Source organism: Vigna unguiculata, chromosome 10 (assembly GCF_037176805.1).
Source record: "Vigna unguiculata cultivar grain cowpea cultivar isolate G323 ecotype 2 chromosome 10, ASM3717680v1, whole genome shotgun sequence".
Classification (NCBI taxonomy): domain Eukaryota; kingdom Viridiplantae; phylum Streptophyta; class Magnoliopsida; order Fabales; family Fabaceae; genus Vigna; species Vigna unguiculata.
The window spans coordinates 43,117,053-43,129,748 of record NC_140801.1 but is presented as its reverse complement, the minus strand read 5'-3'; the positions used below and the strand labels follow the sequence as shown (position 1 = coordinate 43,129,748).

Here is a 12,696-nt window from a genome sequence, read left to right as displayed (position 1 = left end):
AAAACCAGCTTTATCAATTAACATTCTGACCCTAGGGTCAATCAGATCAGTATGTTTCAAAATCCAAATTGAATGACGTCTTGGATAGAGTACTCTCTCGTTTCCTTGTCAGATCTGGTTCGTGATGTGATCGTCTTGATGACGCAATACCGAAATGTTTGGTGGAAGGTTGTTGATTTCAGCCATAATGAACTACATAAAAAAAAGATGAAACCATTAACAACATATCATTTCAACTTAATCAATAAGAAATCGTACACAAAAATAAATTCTTAAAATTGACTGAACCTGTGAGATTGACAGTGAATAACATTGTGATAGTGAAGAAGCGTGAATTTGGAATAGTAATATTGCAAGAAGACAACATTAAAGCAGTAATAGGTGGCAGCAATGCACACTAAAAGGTGTAGGGAATCACGTTGAACTATGAATCAATATAAATATTTAAGAAAATGTAAGTGGGGCAATGATTTTCACCTAGAAAATGTCTAGGGGGTAAACGTTTTCTAATTTAGAAAATGTGTGTGTGTGTGTGTGAGGGGGGGGGGGGGGGGGGGGAGGGTTAACGTTTTTTAGTAGAAAACGTATGGGGGGTGTTTTCTAATTGAGAACGTGTTTGGGGGCGGGGGACGCTTTCTAATTGAAAACGTGTGGGGGTAGCATTTTTTTAGGTGGGTTTTGATTATTTTTTCTTTTTGCACCCTCAATCCTTTATTTCGATTCCGGATACTTATATGGTAAACCTCCTTCAAGCCCTTATATATACAATAACACCACCATATGTTCTATTATCAAATTTTCTCTTTGCAAACACGCAAAACGTCATATTGTTTAACCTCTGTTATAGCCCATTTAGAAATCAACATTTACAGCATGAGTTCATGGAATTATAGAGGTTCTTCTTCGTCTAACCCGATCGAAGAGGAACCTATAATTCTAGATATTGTAGATGACTTTAGTTTTGATGATATTTTTGAAGACATGGAACAATATAATGAAATTGTTCCAATCCCAACCATAGAGTACAATTCAACTATAGAAGTCGAACTATAGGAACACATGCACTTCGATTCAAAAGAGGCAACATTATCTGCAATAAAACACTATCGCATGACCAATGGATACAGCTTCAATGTTGTCAAATCAAAACCTCATCTTTACGTGGCACGATGCATCCATTACAATAATGGATGTCAATGGCGTCTAAGGGCTGCTTACAGCAAAATTAGACATCATTGAGAGATAAAGTCCATTCACGGTTGAAATACATGTTTCTCAACATTAATTTCACAGGATCACTACAATCTTGACTCGACTCAAATTGCTTCCATTGTTTTTCATTTAGTCCAGACGAACTCAAGCATTCGCATCAAGAGCTTGGTCGCAGACATTAAAAGTCATTATAGATATACCGTGACATATAGAAGAGCATGGATAGCGAAGGAAAAAGCAATTACAATGGAGTATGGCGACTGGAAGCAATCTTATAATGAAGTTCCCAGATGGTTACAAGCTGCCCAACACACTAATCCTGGGACAATTTTCCAACTTTTCGATCCTTTAATTAATGTTGATGGTGAGGATGCAACATCCACATACATTATAGAACGTTGCTTCTGACAATTTGGACCATGCATTGAAGGTTTTAAGTTTTGTAAATCTGCTGTTCAAGTGGATGGAACATTTTTAACAGGCAAATATCATGCAACCTTGCTAGCTGCAATTGCTCAGGATGGAAATAGAAACATATTTCTTTTGGCATTTGCAATAGTAGAAGGTGAGACAAAAGATGCATTGATTTGGTTTTTCCAACTACTAAGAGAGCGCATGTAACTCCTCAACCAAATCTATGTCGAATTACTGATAGGGGCAAGGGCATTTTGTCAGCCCTACGCTCAGAAGAAGTTGACGGGAAATTAGACAATCTTCATTTTGTCTATTGCATACGTCATCTAGCTTCTAACTTCAACAACAGGTTAAAAAATGTGGATCTGAAGAAAGATTTCCTTAACTTGGGTACTACATTTTCCTAACCTTACATTCCATATCCAGAAATTTTTTCCTTCACACTAAATATTATTTCATTTAATTTGTGATTTCTTTTTCACAACTTACGAAGTCAAACAACCTACAATGCAAGCAAAACTTGCAGCTATGAGGTTCCAATTCCCACAAGTAGTACCTTGGATTGATAAAATCCCCTGCATAAGTGGTCTCAAGCTTATGATGGGGGGGCGGAGGTACACCCACATGACAACAAACTTGGCCGAGTGCATGAACTCAGTGCTTAAGGGGGCTCGCTCCTTACCTATATGTGCACTTTTGAAAACAATATTTTAAAACATAAATGCGTGGTTTGTTGAACGTGGCTTGAAGGCAGACTCTATTTTAAGAGCAGGTCATCAATATCTAGAAGATGTGACTGCCTTACTCTAACAAACTCACTAGAAATCCGCATATTCTCATGTTGAACGCTACGATATGATAATTCCGAATTCGAGGTGCAAGAGATATCGACCCCCATCAATATCGGCCAAAACCGATCTCATTCACTGTTAGATTAAATGATTGGTGGTGTGATTGTGGTCACTTCCAAGCCAGTCGCCTTCCATGTCATCATGTTATAATTGTTTGTTCTTTTGCTCATATGTCAATTATAAATTTTATCGATCCTGTTTACAGCCTTGAATACATAAATAAGGCTTATCAAGTCCAATTTCAACCCCTGCGAAATGAGGAATATTGGTCAACATATACAGGTCCAAATTTCAATCCAGACCCTCAAACTAGGTGCAAGGCTTTCGGACGACCAACAACGACAAGGATCCATAACGAAATGGATCAACCATAGGGGCCAATGCCCATTTCGCCAATGAATTACATTCATTTTTAATTCCAATATCTTTTCAATTTTATATTCTTCAACCTTGTATGTTAGTATTTATAAAAAATTTATGCCATTATCATATATTCTACCTTCGTACCTTAAAAATTCATAAACTTTATCATCTGATGGATCACAAAACTCTACAAAATCAATTCATACATTTGTAATCGATTACAATACTCAAGTAATCAATTACATATTTCCAGAAACTATATTTTCAGATTTGTAATCGATTACAGTTCACATGTAATCAATTACACAATATTGGAAATCCAAATTGTTTGAATGTAATCGATTACAGAGGTGATGTAATCGATTACATATTGATATCGTGTTGAGGTAACACGTTTTCTCTTCAAAAAAACATTTGGGTTGTTCACGTTTTCTCTTTTAAAATTGTTTGGGTCCCACAATTGTCCGTTTTAAGAGAAAATCATTTGAGGCCTATACGTTTTTTGCTTGGAGAAATCGTGTGGGGGCAACACGTTTCGCCTCAATTCGTAATTTTTTAAAAAAATTTCCTATTTCCATAATATCCCTGATTGAAATGCCTAGTAAAAAAAAAGCAATAAAGATGGATGATGATATATAATGAATAAAAAGATAATCCATAACGACCTACGCCAATAACAATTTCTCAAACACATATATGTTTGTCAGTTTATTCTCTCATGAGGAAAATCAAAGAAAGATACATGGAAAAGGTGATTGATTAAGCTAACACAATGCACCACAAGATCAAGGACAACACAACTTAACATAACGTCAACATGGGAAGGAACAGACAGTGTTGTAATATTAATACATTAATTTCATTCTGAACTAAAGATCTAGATTCCAGGCTTGGCCAAAACATAGAGTGGATTCTTCTTATGCTGAGTAAGCCCTGGCAACATTTCTGTATCAATGTCTTCTTTTCTCACTCCTTCTGGCAATTCCCAATCGAACGAGTTCAGAAGATTAGCAAGAATAAGATTCACTGAGGCAACAGCCATAGGAATACCAGGACAAATTCTTCGACCAGCACCAAATGGAATGAGCTCAAAATCTTGCCCATAAAAATCTACATTACTATCTAGGAACCTTTCTGGCAAAAACTCTTCTGGGTCTTTCCAAGACTCAGGGTCTCTGTGGATTGCCCAAGCATTCACATACACTATTGTTCTTGCTGGAATTTCATAACCACCTATCATGCATGCTTCATTTGTTTCTCTTGCCACAAGTAGTGGCGCTGGTAGATACAGTCTCAACACCTCTTTTGTCACTGCTTTGAAATAGGGAAATTTTTCTATGTCCTCTTCTTCTAGAAATTCTTTCTTACCTCCCAAAGTCCTAATTTCTTCTTGAACTTTCTTCAATACTCTTGGATTTTTTAGCAGTGCAGTCATGGCCCACACTGTTGTGGCTGCAGTTGTATCTGTTGATGCTACAAGCATGTCCTGCATACAGAAAACACCCGTTTGTTTTTGTTTGAGAGGAAAATAATTAATTATTTTCAATGATGGTTACTGAATCAGAAGAATATCCTACTCCACTTTGAAGTTGTGTATTCAAATTCAGAGTTGGTGGCATATTTGTAAGTATATATATGGAAGGATATGATTGCCCAAATAATTATTGTGGTATCCAGGTAAAACAAAAGTCATTTTCTAAACGTCATTCAAAATTTAAAATATTTGTGAAAAGAACCACTATATTTTTTTATGAAGATCTGAACAATGTAGCCAGAAAAAAAATATCATTGATTACAGATTTGCACCAGTTCAAGGACAAATATACTTCTACGAATTTGTCTTTAATTTTATCCACCTCTAATAACGAATGAATTTGAAGAAATATCACGAAGGAATTTCTCAACTTCTACTAACCAATACTTGAATAAAATGAAATGAATAATTATTTTGAAAAAACGAGTTCTTTTTGCTGCCTTTTCTGTTTAAAAACAACCTTGCTCATAATGTAACATTTGAATTTTTCAGTTCTAATTTTACTTGAGATAAATTAGACAAAACCCAGCAAATATATATCACAGTTATTACAGGAACAGATAAATCAAAGGAGAGAGAGAGAATTTCAAACCAGGAGCACTGCTTTGATGTGATCATTGGTGAGATCTATGGAAAAGGAACGTTCTTTCTGCAGCTGAAGTAACACATCGATTATACCCTCATGCTCTTGAGTCTTTCTGTTAGGATCCATGTGTTCATCAATGACTTCTTGGTAGAACTTATCTAAGTCCTTGAAATTCTGATCAAGACGAGCACGTAGCCCCGAGAGTTTATCAACCCAACCCAAGAACGGAATATAATCTGAGACGAAGAACGTTGCCCACATGGCCTGACACTCATTGAACATGCTATGGAACCTGCTCCGTTCTGTTCCTTCTTCTTCGTAGCTTTTCCCAAACACAATCCTACATATGATAGTGCTGGTAAGGGACATCAACACCTCGTTCAAATTCGTAGCCTTCGAAGATGAGGCATGCCCAGATAACTTCTTCAACATCTTTCTGACCTCAAGCTCTCTTATCGAGGAAAATCTTGAGACACGTCTGGAACTAAGGACATGGACAACAGAGATTTTTCTGATTTCTCTCCAGAACTCACCGTATGGGGAAAATATCATCTCTAACCCATTGTAGGACAGTTTCTGCTGGCCGAGTAATTTAGGTCGGTCACTGGACAGAAGGTCATGGTCTTTATATAACTCTTTGGCTAACTTGGGTGAGGAGATTACAATGGTGGGTCTTAATCCTAACTGAATTGAAAATATTGGACCATATTTCTTTGAGAGTTTATAGAGTTGAAGGTAAAGAAGAGAGTTATCAAGCTGATGAAGGTTTCCTATTATGGGAAGACCTCTGGGACCAGGTGGAAAGGCATTGTTCTTCAAGGTTCTGCGGTTTCGGAAGAAGAAAAGCAAAAGAACGGGAAGAACAAGGCAGAGAATCAGAGGCGGTGACACCATTGTGAAACTATGCAAGTGGTGGAACCAAACAATCTGTCATGAAACTCCTATCACCATTGTCGTTATATATATATACATTGGAAAATAATTTTTTAAAAATTTTCTCTTACATTTTCTAAATGATTTTCTATTTTTTTATTTTTTTATTTTCTATATTTTAAAATTACTTATAAGATAACACTAAGTTGGAATAGGAAAAATTATTAAAATTTAGTTCGTAATATATAACCTTTTAAAAATCGCAAGGTAAGCCAATACGTATTATCTATATTAAAATAGAGTAATAATAATAAATGATCGGTCCCAAAAGCAAAAAGAATACTTTTCCTCACATAAGTTGGGAAGTCTAGCTGGAACGTCAACATCCACTATATATATTATTCAAATAATTATTTTGGAATGCTAATATGTTTTAACCGTCAATTATCTCAACTAATTACAATTTGTTATAATTAACTCTTATTAAAATATCTCAGTCACATTGTTACTACAAAAATTCATATTTTCTGTCAATTTTATTTTGAATTCTTTTAAAAAATACTTATAAATTTTGTTATGAAAAAAAATTTGCAGGAAATTGCTGCTAATTTTTTTTCAAAATATTTTGTATAAAACATTTTTCGCAACAAATTTTGTAAGAAATACTTGCGAATTTTATAATTTTGTAGGAAATAATTACCTACGAAGGAATTACCTACCAATTAAAATTCTTAGAAAAAATGGCAGGAAAATTTTTTTAGTAAATTTTTTTAACAAATTTACAAGAAAATTTTCATGTAATATGAGAATTTTTAGTAGTGCATGATGTAGAGTAGCGGATTATATATGTGATCAGAGGGGTCAAAGGCCCAAACTTTTTTAAATTTTCTTAAATTATATGTAATATATTATTAAGAATTAATGAAATTTAAATTAAATAATTTTTTTTATAAAACACAATATATAATATTAATAAAGAATAAAATATAAAATTAAATATATTAAAGAATAAAAACATATAAGATATTATTTATTTTTTCTTTTATTATTTTTTTAGTTTTTCATCGAATTGTATTTGTTTTCTATTTTTACATGTTTTCTTTTATTTATCAAGAAGGAATAGGAAGTTGAACACAAATGTCATTGATGATGTAGTGTTGTTCAAGGAGATTGGTCATATAAACACAATCCAAGATGATATCATGAGTTAGCAATATGAGGTGATATTGGAAATATAGGTCGAGATCAGTGGCGAAACTTGGACACAAAATTTAGGGATGTCAAATTAAATTTGTTATATATAATTTTTTAGTTAGAAAAAAAAGTTTTTCATTTTTTCTCTTCATTTCCTCTGTTTAAAACAAGCACACATAATAGTAGAATTCAAAAAAATATGACTATTATTTGCTATTATATCATGATATCAAACCATGAATATCATTTTAGATAAGTTCTTCGTACCTCATCAATTTGATTTGGTGGTTATTGTAAAATATGAGGACGTTTTTTCTGGATCGCGTTCTAATGAATTTTTAAATTCATTATATATAATTTTAGGAATTTTAGAGATTTGTTTTTCATTGTCTTGAATTCTTGGTTCTCATGAAATTTCTCAGGAAAGTTTAGTTAACGTATATGCATTTTTTTTCATCTTTATCACAAACCTTCTCTTTAAAAGAAGAATCAATTTTTTTTTTACTCTTTATCATAATCTTTCTAATATAAATTTATCACATCTCACCTATTTAGAAAAGGATAAAATTTATATTCACAAATCACAATTATCACAATGCAAAACATAACAAAACTTATACCACTTTAATTAAATAAGCAACACGGTATAAATTCAAAACTTGAAAAAAAAATTACCATAGGCTACGGAAAACACAAAATCCCTAAATTTCATAATTAAGGGTTATAATAATTTGGGAAAAAGTATAATTAGGATTCATACCAATTTCATAAAAGAATCCCTAAAATCATAATTATGTTTACACTAATTTGGGATAAACTTAATTTGGAGAAACATCCTAAAAAGAATCATAAATCTAACATACATAAATCATAATAAGATATTAACCTTGATATGTGAGAGATCATGCGAGAATGTATACTTCAATCTCAATCTATATGTTCCCCAACTTCTTTCTCCCAATCTATCTCTTTGTAATTATTTCTGCTCACACTCTTTCATGATAATTTACACGGTGAAAAAATCATATAGTTAAAAAAAATCCTAATTTCTTATATAAATCAATGTCTCCATTAAATTTTTTATTTTATCTTTTATTATAATTTCCATAATATAAAATTAATATAAATAATATATAAATATAATTTTTAAAAAAAAAAAATATATATATATATATATATAGAATAAATTCCAAAAAAAAAAATTGGGAGAGTCGTGGCTCCCTTTGTCATTGCACAGTTCCACCACTGGTCGAGATAATCTTAGACATATATAATATACTAATTGTCCATAACTGTTTTAGAACTGTTTAGAAATAGGTTTATGTTTCAACTTTATAAAATTATTTTTATGTTGAAGTTTATCTTAAAGAGGCGAGTTTTAATCTAAGTCAATTTTAGAAAAAATAATTTATAAGGCATGTTACAATCACTTATATATTTTAAGCTCACCTTATTTTTAATCGATATTGAGATCTTTAATATATTCTCTCATGTTGAGTGATATGATAGATCTAATAAATAATAATAGACTTCAAATGATTTTGATATCATTTTAAGAAGTAAATTTTAAGTCTAACTCAATTTTATATATTATAAATTTTATCTCATATGTGTATATTTTATTTATATGATATAAATTGATGTATTATAAGAGAGTTTACGCTTGCATAATGTAAACTAGTTTCATTCAAATAAAAAATGTGAGATATTCACCAAATCATTTTAAATGATAAATAATTGATTAATTATTATATCAACTTGTTTTGTATACTTTTTAAATGGTTATATTAGGTTAAAAAAATGACCAAAGTACTAACTTTATTTTGGTTCTCTTATACAAAATTATTGATTTGTAGGAAAAGTTGATGCGAATCTTATGTCATCATTCACTTCTCAATTATGAAATAAAATCAAATATTCTTATTCATTTTTCTAATATAAAATAATGGGATTAATTGAACTAAGAGTGTGACAATCAATTCTTCAAATATCTCTCTCACCAAAAGCCTATAAAATTTTGTTTTTGTCTATCTAAATCTCGTGCATATCAATTAAAATTTTTTAAGTTTAATTACTTTTTTAGTTACTTAATTGATTACGATCATACATAGTTCATTGCTGCGCTCCCAAATCAAGGTAAGAATAGATGAAGAATCAACTTAATTAATTATCTATAGAGCATGATCAATATAACATATTGTTGACATGAAACAGCTACTTTTCTATATATATTATCTGCATATGTCTATGTATAATGGAGTGACGTATGTAATGACATATGTGATGACACATGTCTATCACGAGTTAATTTTAATTTTTTTAAAATAAAAATTAATTTTTTTAATAAAAGGATCTTCATCATGCTTGTTTTTTTTTTTTTCTTTTCAATGACAAAAACAAAGCATTTCAACAATGCTAAAATTAAAATGCATTGTATTTAAATTACTTGTAATTAAATTATCTTCATTTTCTAATTAATTTGTTTGGATAAAGAAATTAAAATACTTACATTTTAACTTTTTGTTTGGATAAAATAATTGAATTAATTATGAAATAAAATTTCATTTTAACAATATTTATTTCAGGTTTAATTATGTTTTGAGTTCATGATAAATTTGGAAATGGGCTCCACGACCAAATGGGTCAGGCCGACCCAATGACCCAGTCGTGTAGGGCCGGCTGGAAACTCCGACATGCTAGGCTGGGTCGGCCAGACAATCCAGTCAAGCCTGATCAGCTTGACGTCCCATACAGGCCGGTCAGGCCCGTCAAGTTTGTCGACCTAGCCCTACCCCAACCTGACTCGTCTAGGTCGTTGCCCCGACTTGGCACCACTAGTTCGTCGAGCTCATTCGACCCATCTAGGTTGTTAGGCCCGTTTATGTCATCGGGCACACTCGACAAGTCTATGTCATTGGGCATTCAATGAAGCAATTCATTTTTTTTTTTGAAGAATTTGGATTTCTTTGTAATGAAATGCTTTGTTTGGATAGAGTAATTAAAAAACATTTAAAATGCATGCATTTTTTGAAGTATTTCAATTAGCTAAATTAATAGAAATTTAAATACCCTCAAAATAGGTGAAATTTGAAATTCTTCTCACTCAACCTCACACTCGACTCTATGATAGAGTTTTCAATTTGGCTCAATCCACAGGACTTGGCCATAACCCACGCGGGCTAGGATCAAAAAAGCCGACAGAGCCAAATAGCCCCAAATTAAAGAAGCCCACAGGGCTAAACCCCCCCCCTCCCCCCCCCCAAATAGCCCTGTGGGCCAAGACCAATCTATGGGCTTTATTTTTAAACATGAAAAATATATTATTTTTTAAAATATATTATTAAACATTCTGATGACAACTCGACGACCTGAGTCGTCTTGGCCATTGGACTGGCTTGACTCGACCATCATTCGAGGTTAGGTCGTCTCGATTGCAGACCTAGGACTAGGTCTTCGAGCTGAGCCGATGACTAAGATAGGCCCAATCCATGGGATAATCCTGGGCAAATGACCGAAACAGACTCAACAAGCCCGACAGTGCTAGCGGGTTGGGACAACCAAACAATACAAATAGATCGGGCTAACCTGACAACAAAAAAAGGTTCAGGCGAGCCTGACAATCCAAATGGGTTGCATGACACAGGCGAGCCTGACGACCTAGATGGACCGAGTAGATCTAACGACTCAAACAGGTAAGACCGACCCAACGACTAAGACTAGTCGGGCGGGCCCGATGACCCAAATAGGGGGCGAGCCTGACGACACATATGGGGCGGGCAGGCTCGAAGATTCAGATGTGTCAAGCGAGCCCGACGTCCCAAACAGACCCAAAGATCTAGACAGGCCGGGCGTGCTCGACGACCAAAACAGGCTAGACGGGCCCAACGACCCACACAGACAAGACAGGCCTGACAACACATACGGGCTCGACCGACCCTACAACCCATACGTGCCAAATCGACCTGACGACCTAGCCGGGTTGGGCCAGCCTGATGTCATAGACTTGCCGGGTGGGCTTGATGACACAAATGGGACCAACAAAGAGTCGTTAAACCTTTCTAGTTTTAACGACACAATAGAGCACAAAAATTTATTAGAGACTCAATTAAAAGTTTCGAAATTTATCATGAACTCAAAACATAATTAAGCCTAAAATAAATATTAGTAAAATGAAAGTTTATCTTAGAAGAAATTCAATTGTTTTATCCAAAATAGAAATTGAAATGTAAGGTATTTTAATTTCTTTACCCAAACAAGTTATTTAGAAAATTAAGGGAATTTAATTGCAAACAATTCAAATACAATGTATTTCAATTTTTCATTATTATTGAAATGTTTCATCCAAACACAAGGTAAGGGTTTCTTTATCTCTTCACCACGCAAAGTTCCAAGAAAGACAATTAGGTGTTGTCGCACACCTTTAGTTGGTCAGAGCTCTTTTTAGTGTCGTCTGGAACCATCAGTCAGAACTCTTATTTTCAAAGTCGAGCATGAAGATTGAGCTATAGTAACAAATAACATGTATAATCAATATAAGAAAATCCTTGAATAATGATTAATTTTAATGATAAAAAATAATTTATCATTATAGTAACGAATTTATATACTAATTTATAAATTAAAAATTATTGATAATTAAAATACTTTTTAAAGTTTATAATTAGTCTCTAATAATTAAATTAATTCTTAACATATTTAATTATTGTTCATCAAATTCAAATATTCTAATAAATTTATTTTGTGATCTTTTCCATTAGATAATAGATACCGGCCAAACGCTAAATATTCTGGTCCAATTTGGGTATGATGCCAACACGTTAGGGGTGCCGTCTGGCTTTGGAAAACGCAAATTTAAGGTCGGACATTTGGGTGATGGCTACAGTTGGTGTAATGTGGTACAAAAATGGACAAAGAAAACAGGCATGTGAGTAAAATGGAATATTATTTAAAATTTAAATTAATTGCATAAAATTGTGTGGAGTAAATTATTTGTCGATCGGAACTCAAACCTTATATATCGGATTTTGAACTACACCGGGTTCAGAATTTTCCAGTGAGATTTGTTTTTTCTTTGGCGGTACACTTACGTTACAGTTCTGATACTTTGTATTCAGTCTAGGCAAACAAGGAAAATAGGATTAACTATTTTTCAATCTCTAACACCTATTTTGAGATACGAACCTGTGTTGATAAATTGAGATATGAACACATTTTAATGAATTTAATTCTATTTAATGCCATTATTTGAAAAATATGATTAAATTTAAATTTAAATATTATTTTCATAAAATATTTTTTATGATAATTTCAAAAATATATCTTTATAAAAGAACAAAATTAAATGAGTTAATTAACGTTTTTAAAATATAAGTTTAAACGAATAGATATAGATTCCATTTTATCTTGAGTTTTTAATGTTAATTTAAACTACTTTAATTAATCGATATTTGAATTTATGAAATTATAAGTTGATTTAATCGACAAAGGGATGAATTTTATTTTTAAAAACGTTTCTAAATTTATTGTAACCATCATTAGTTCGTGAAGTTTACTTTGCATAGATTTGACTTGATGGCATGCAATTAAAATAACACGGATAAAAGATAAAATAAAAATTAAAAACACTAATGTATTTTTTTGAATTGAATTGTCTTATGAATATAAACATC

The 12,696-nt window shown here is 32.5% G+C and overlaps 1 protein-coding gene across 1 annotated transcript; it reads right to left on the bottom strand.

Annotated features, from left to right (window-relative positions):
* Positions 1-3,520: 3,520 nt before the first annotated feature.
* LOC114167154 (6,7,8-trihydroxycoumarin synthase-like) lies at positions 3,521-5,903 on the bottom strand. The gene is made up of 2 exons (XM_028052137.2): positions 4,967-5,903; positions 3,521-4,326 (listed from the first exon to the last, which is right to left on the bottom strand). Exons 1-2 carry the CDS (start codon positions 5,852-5,854, stop codon positions 3,718-3,720), a joined length of 1,497 nt encoding a protein of 498 aa, XP_027907938.2. The 5' UTR covers positions 5,855-5,903; the 3' UTR covers positions 3,521-3,717.
* Positions 5,904-12,696: the final 6,793 nt, after the last annotated feature.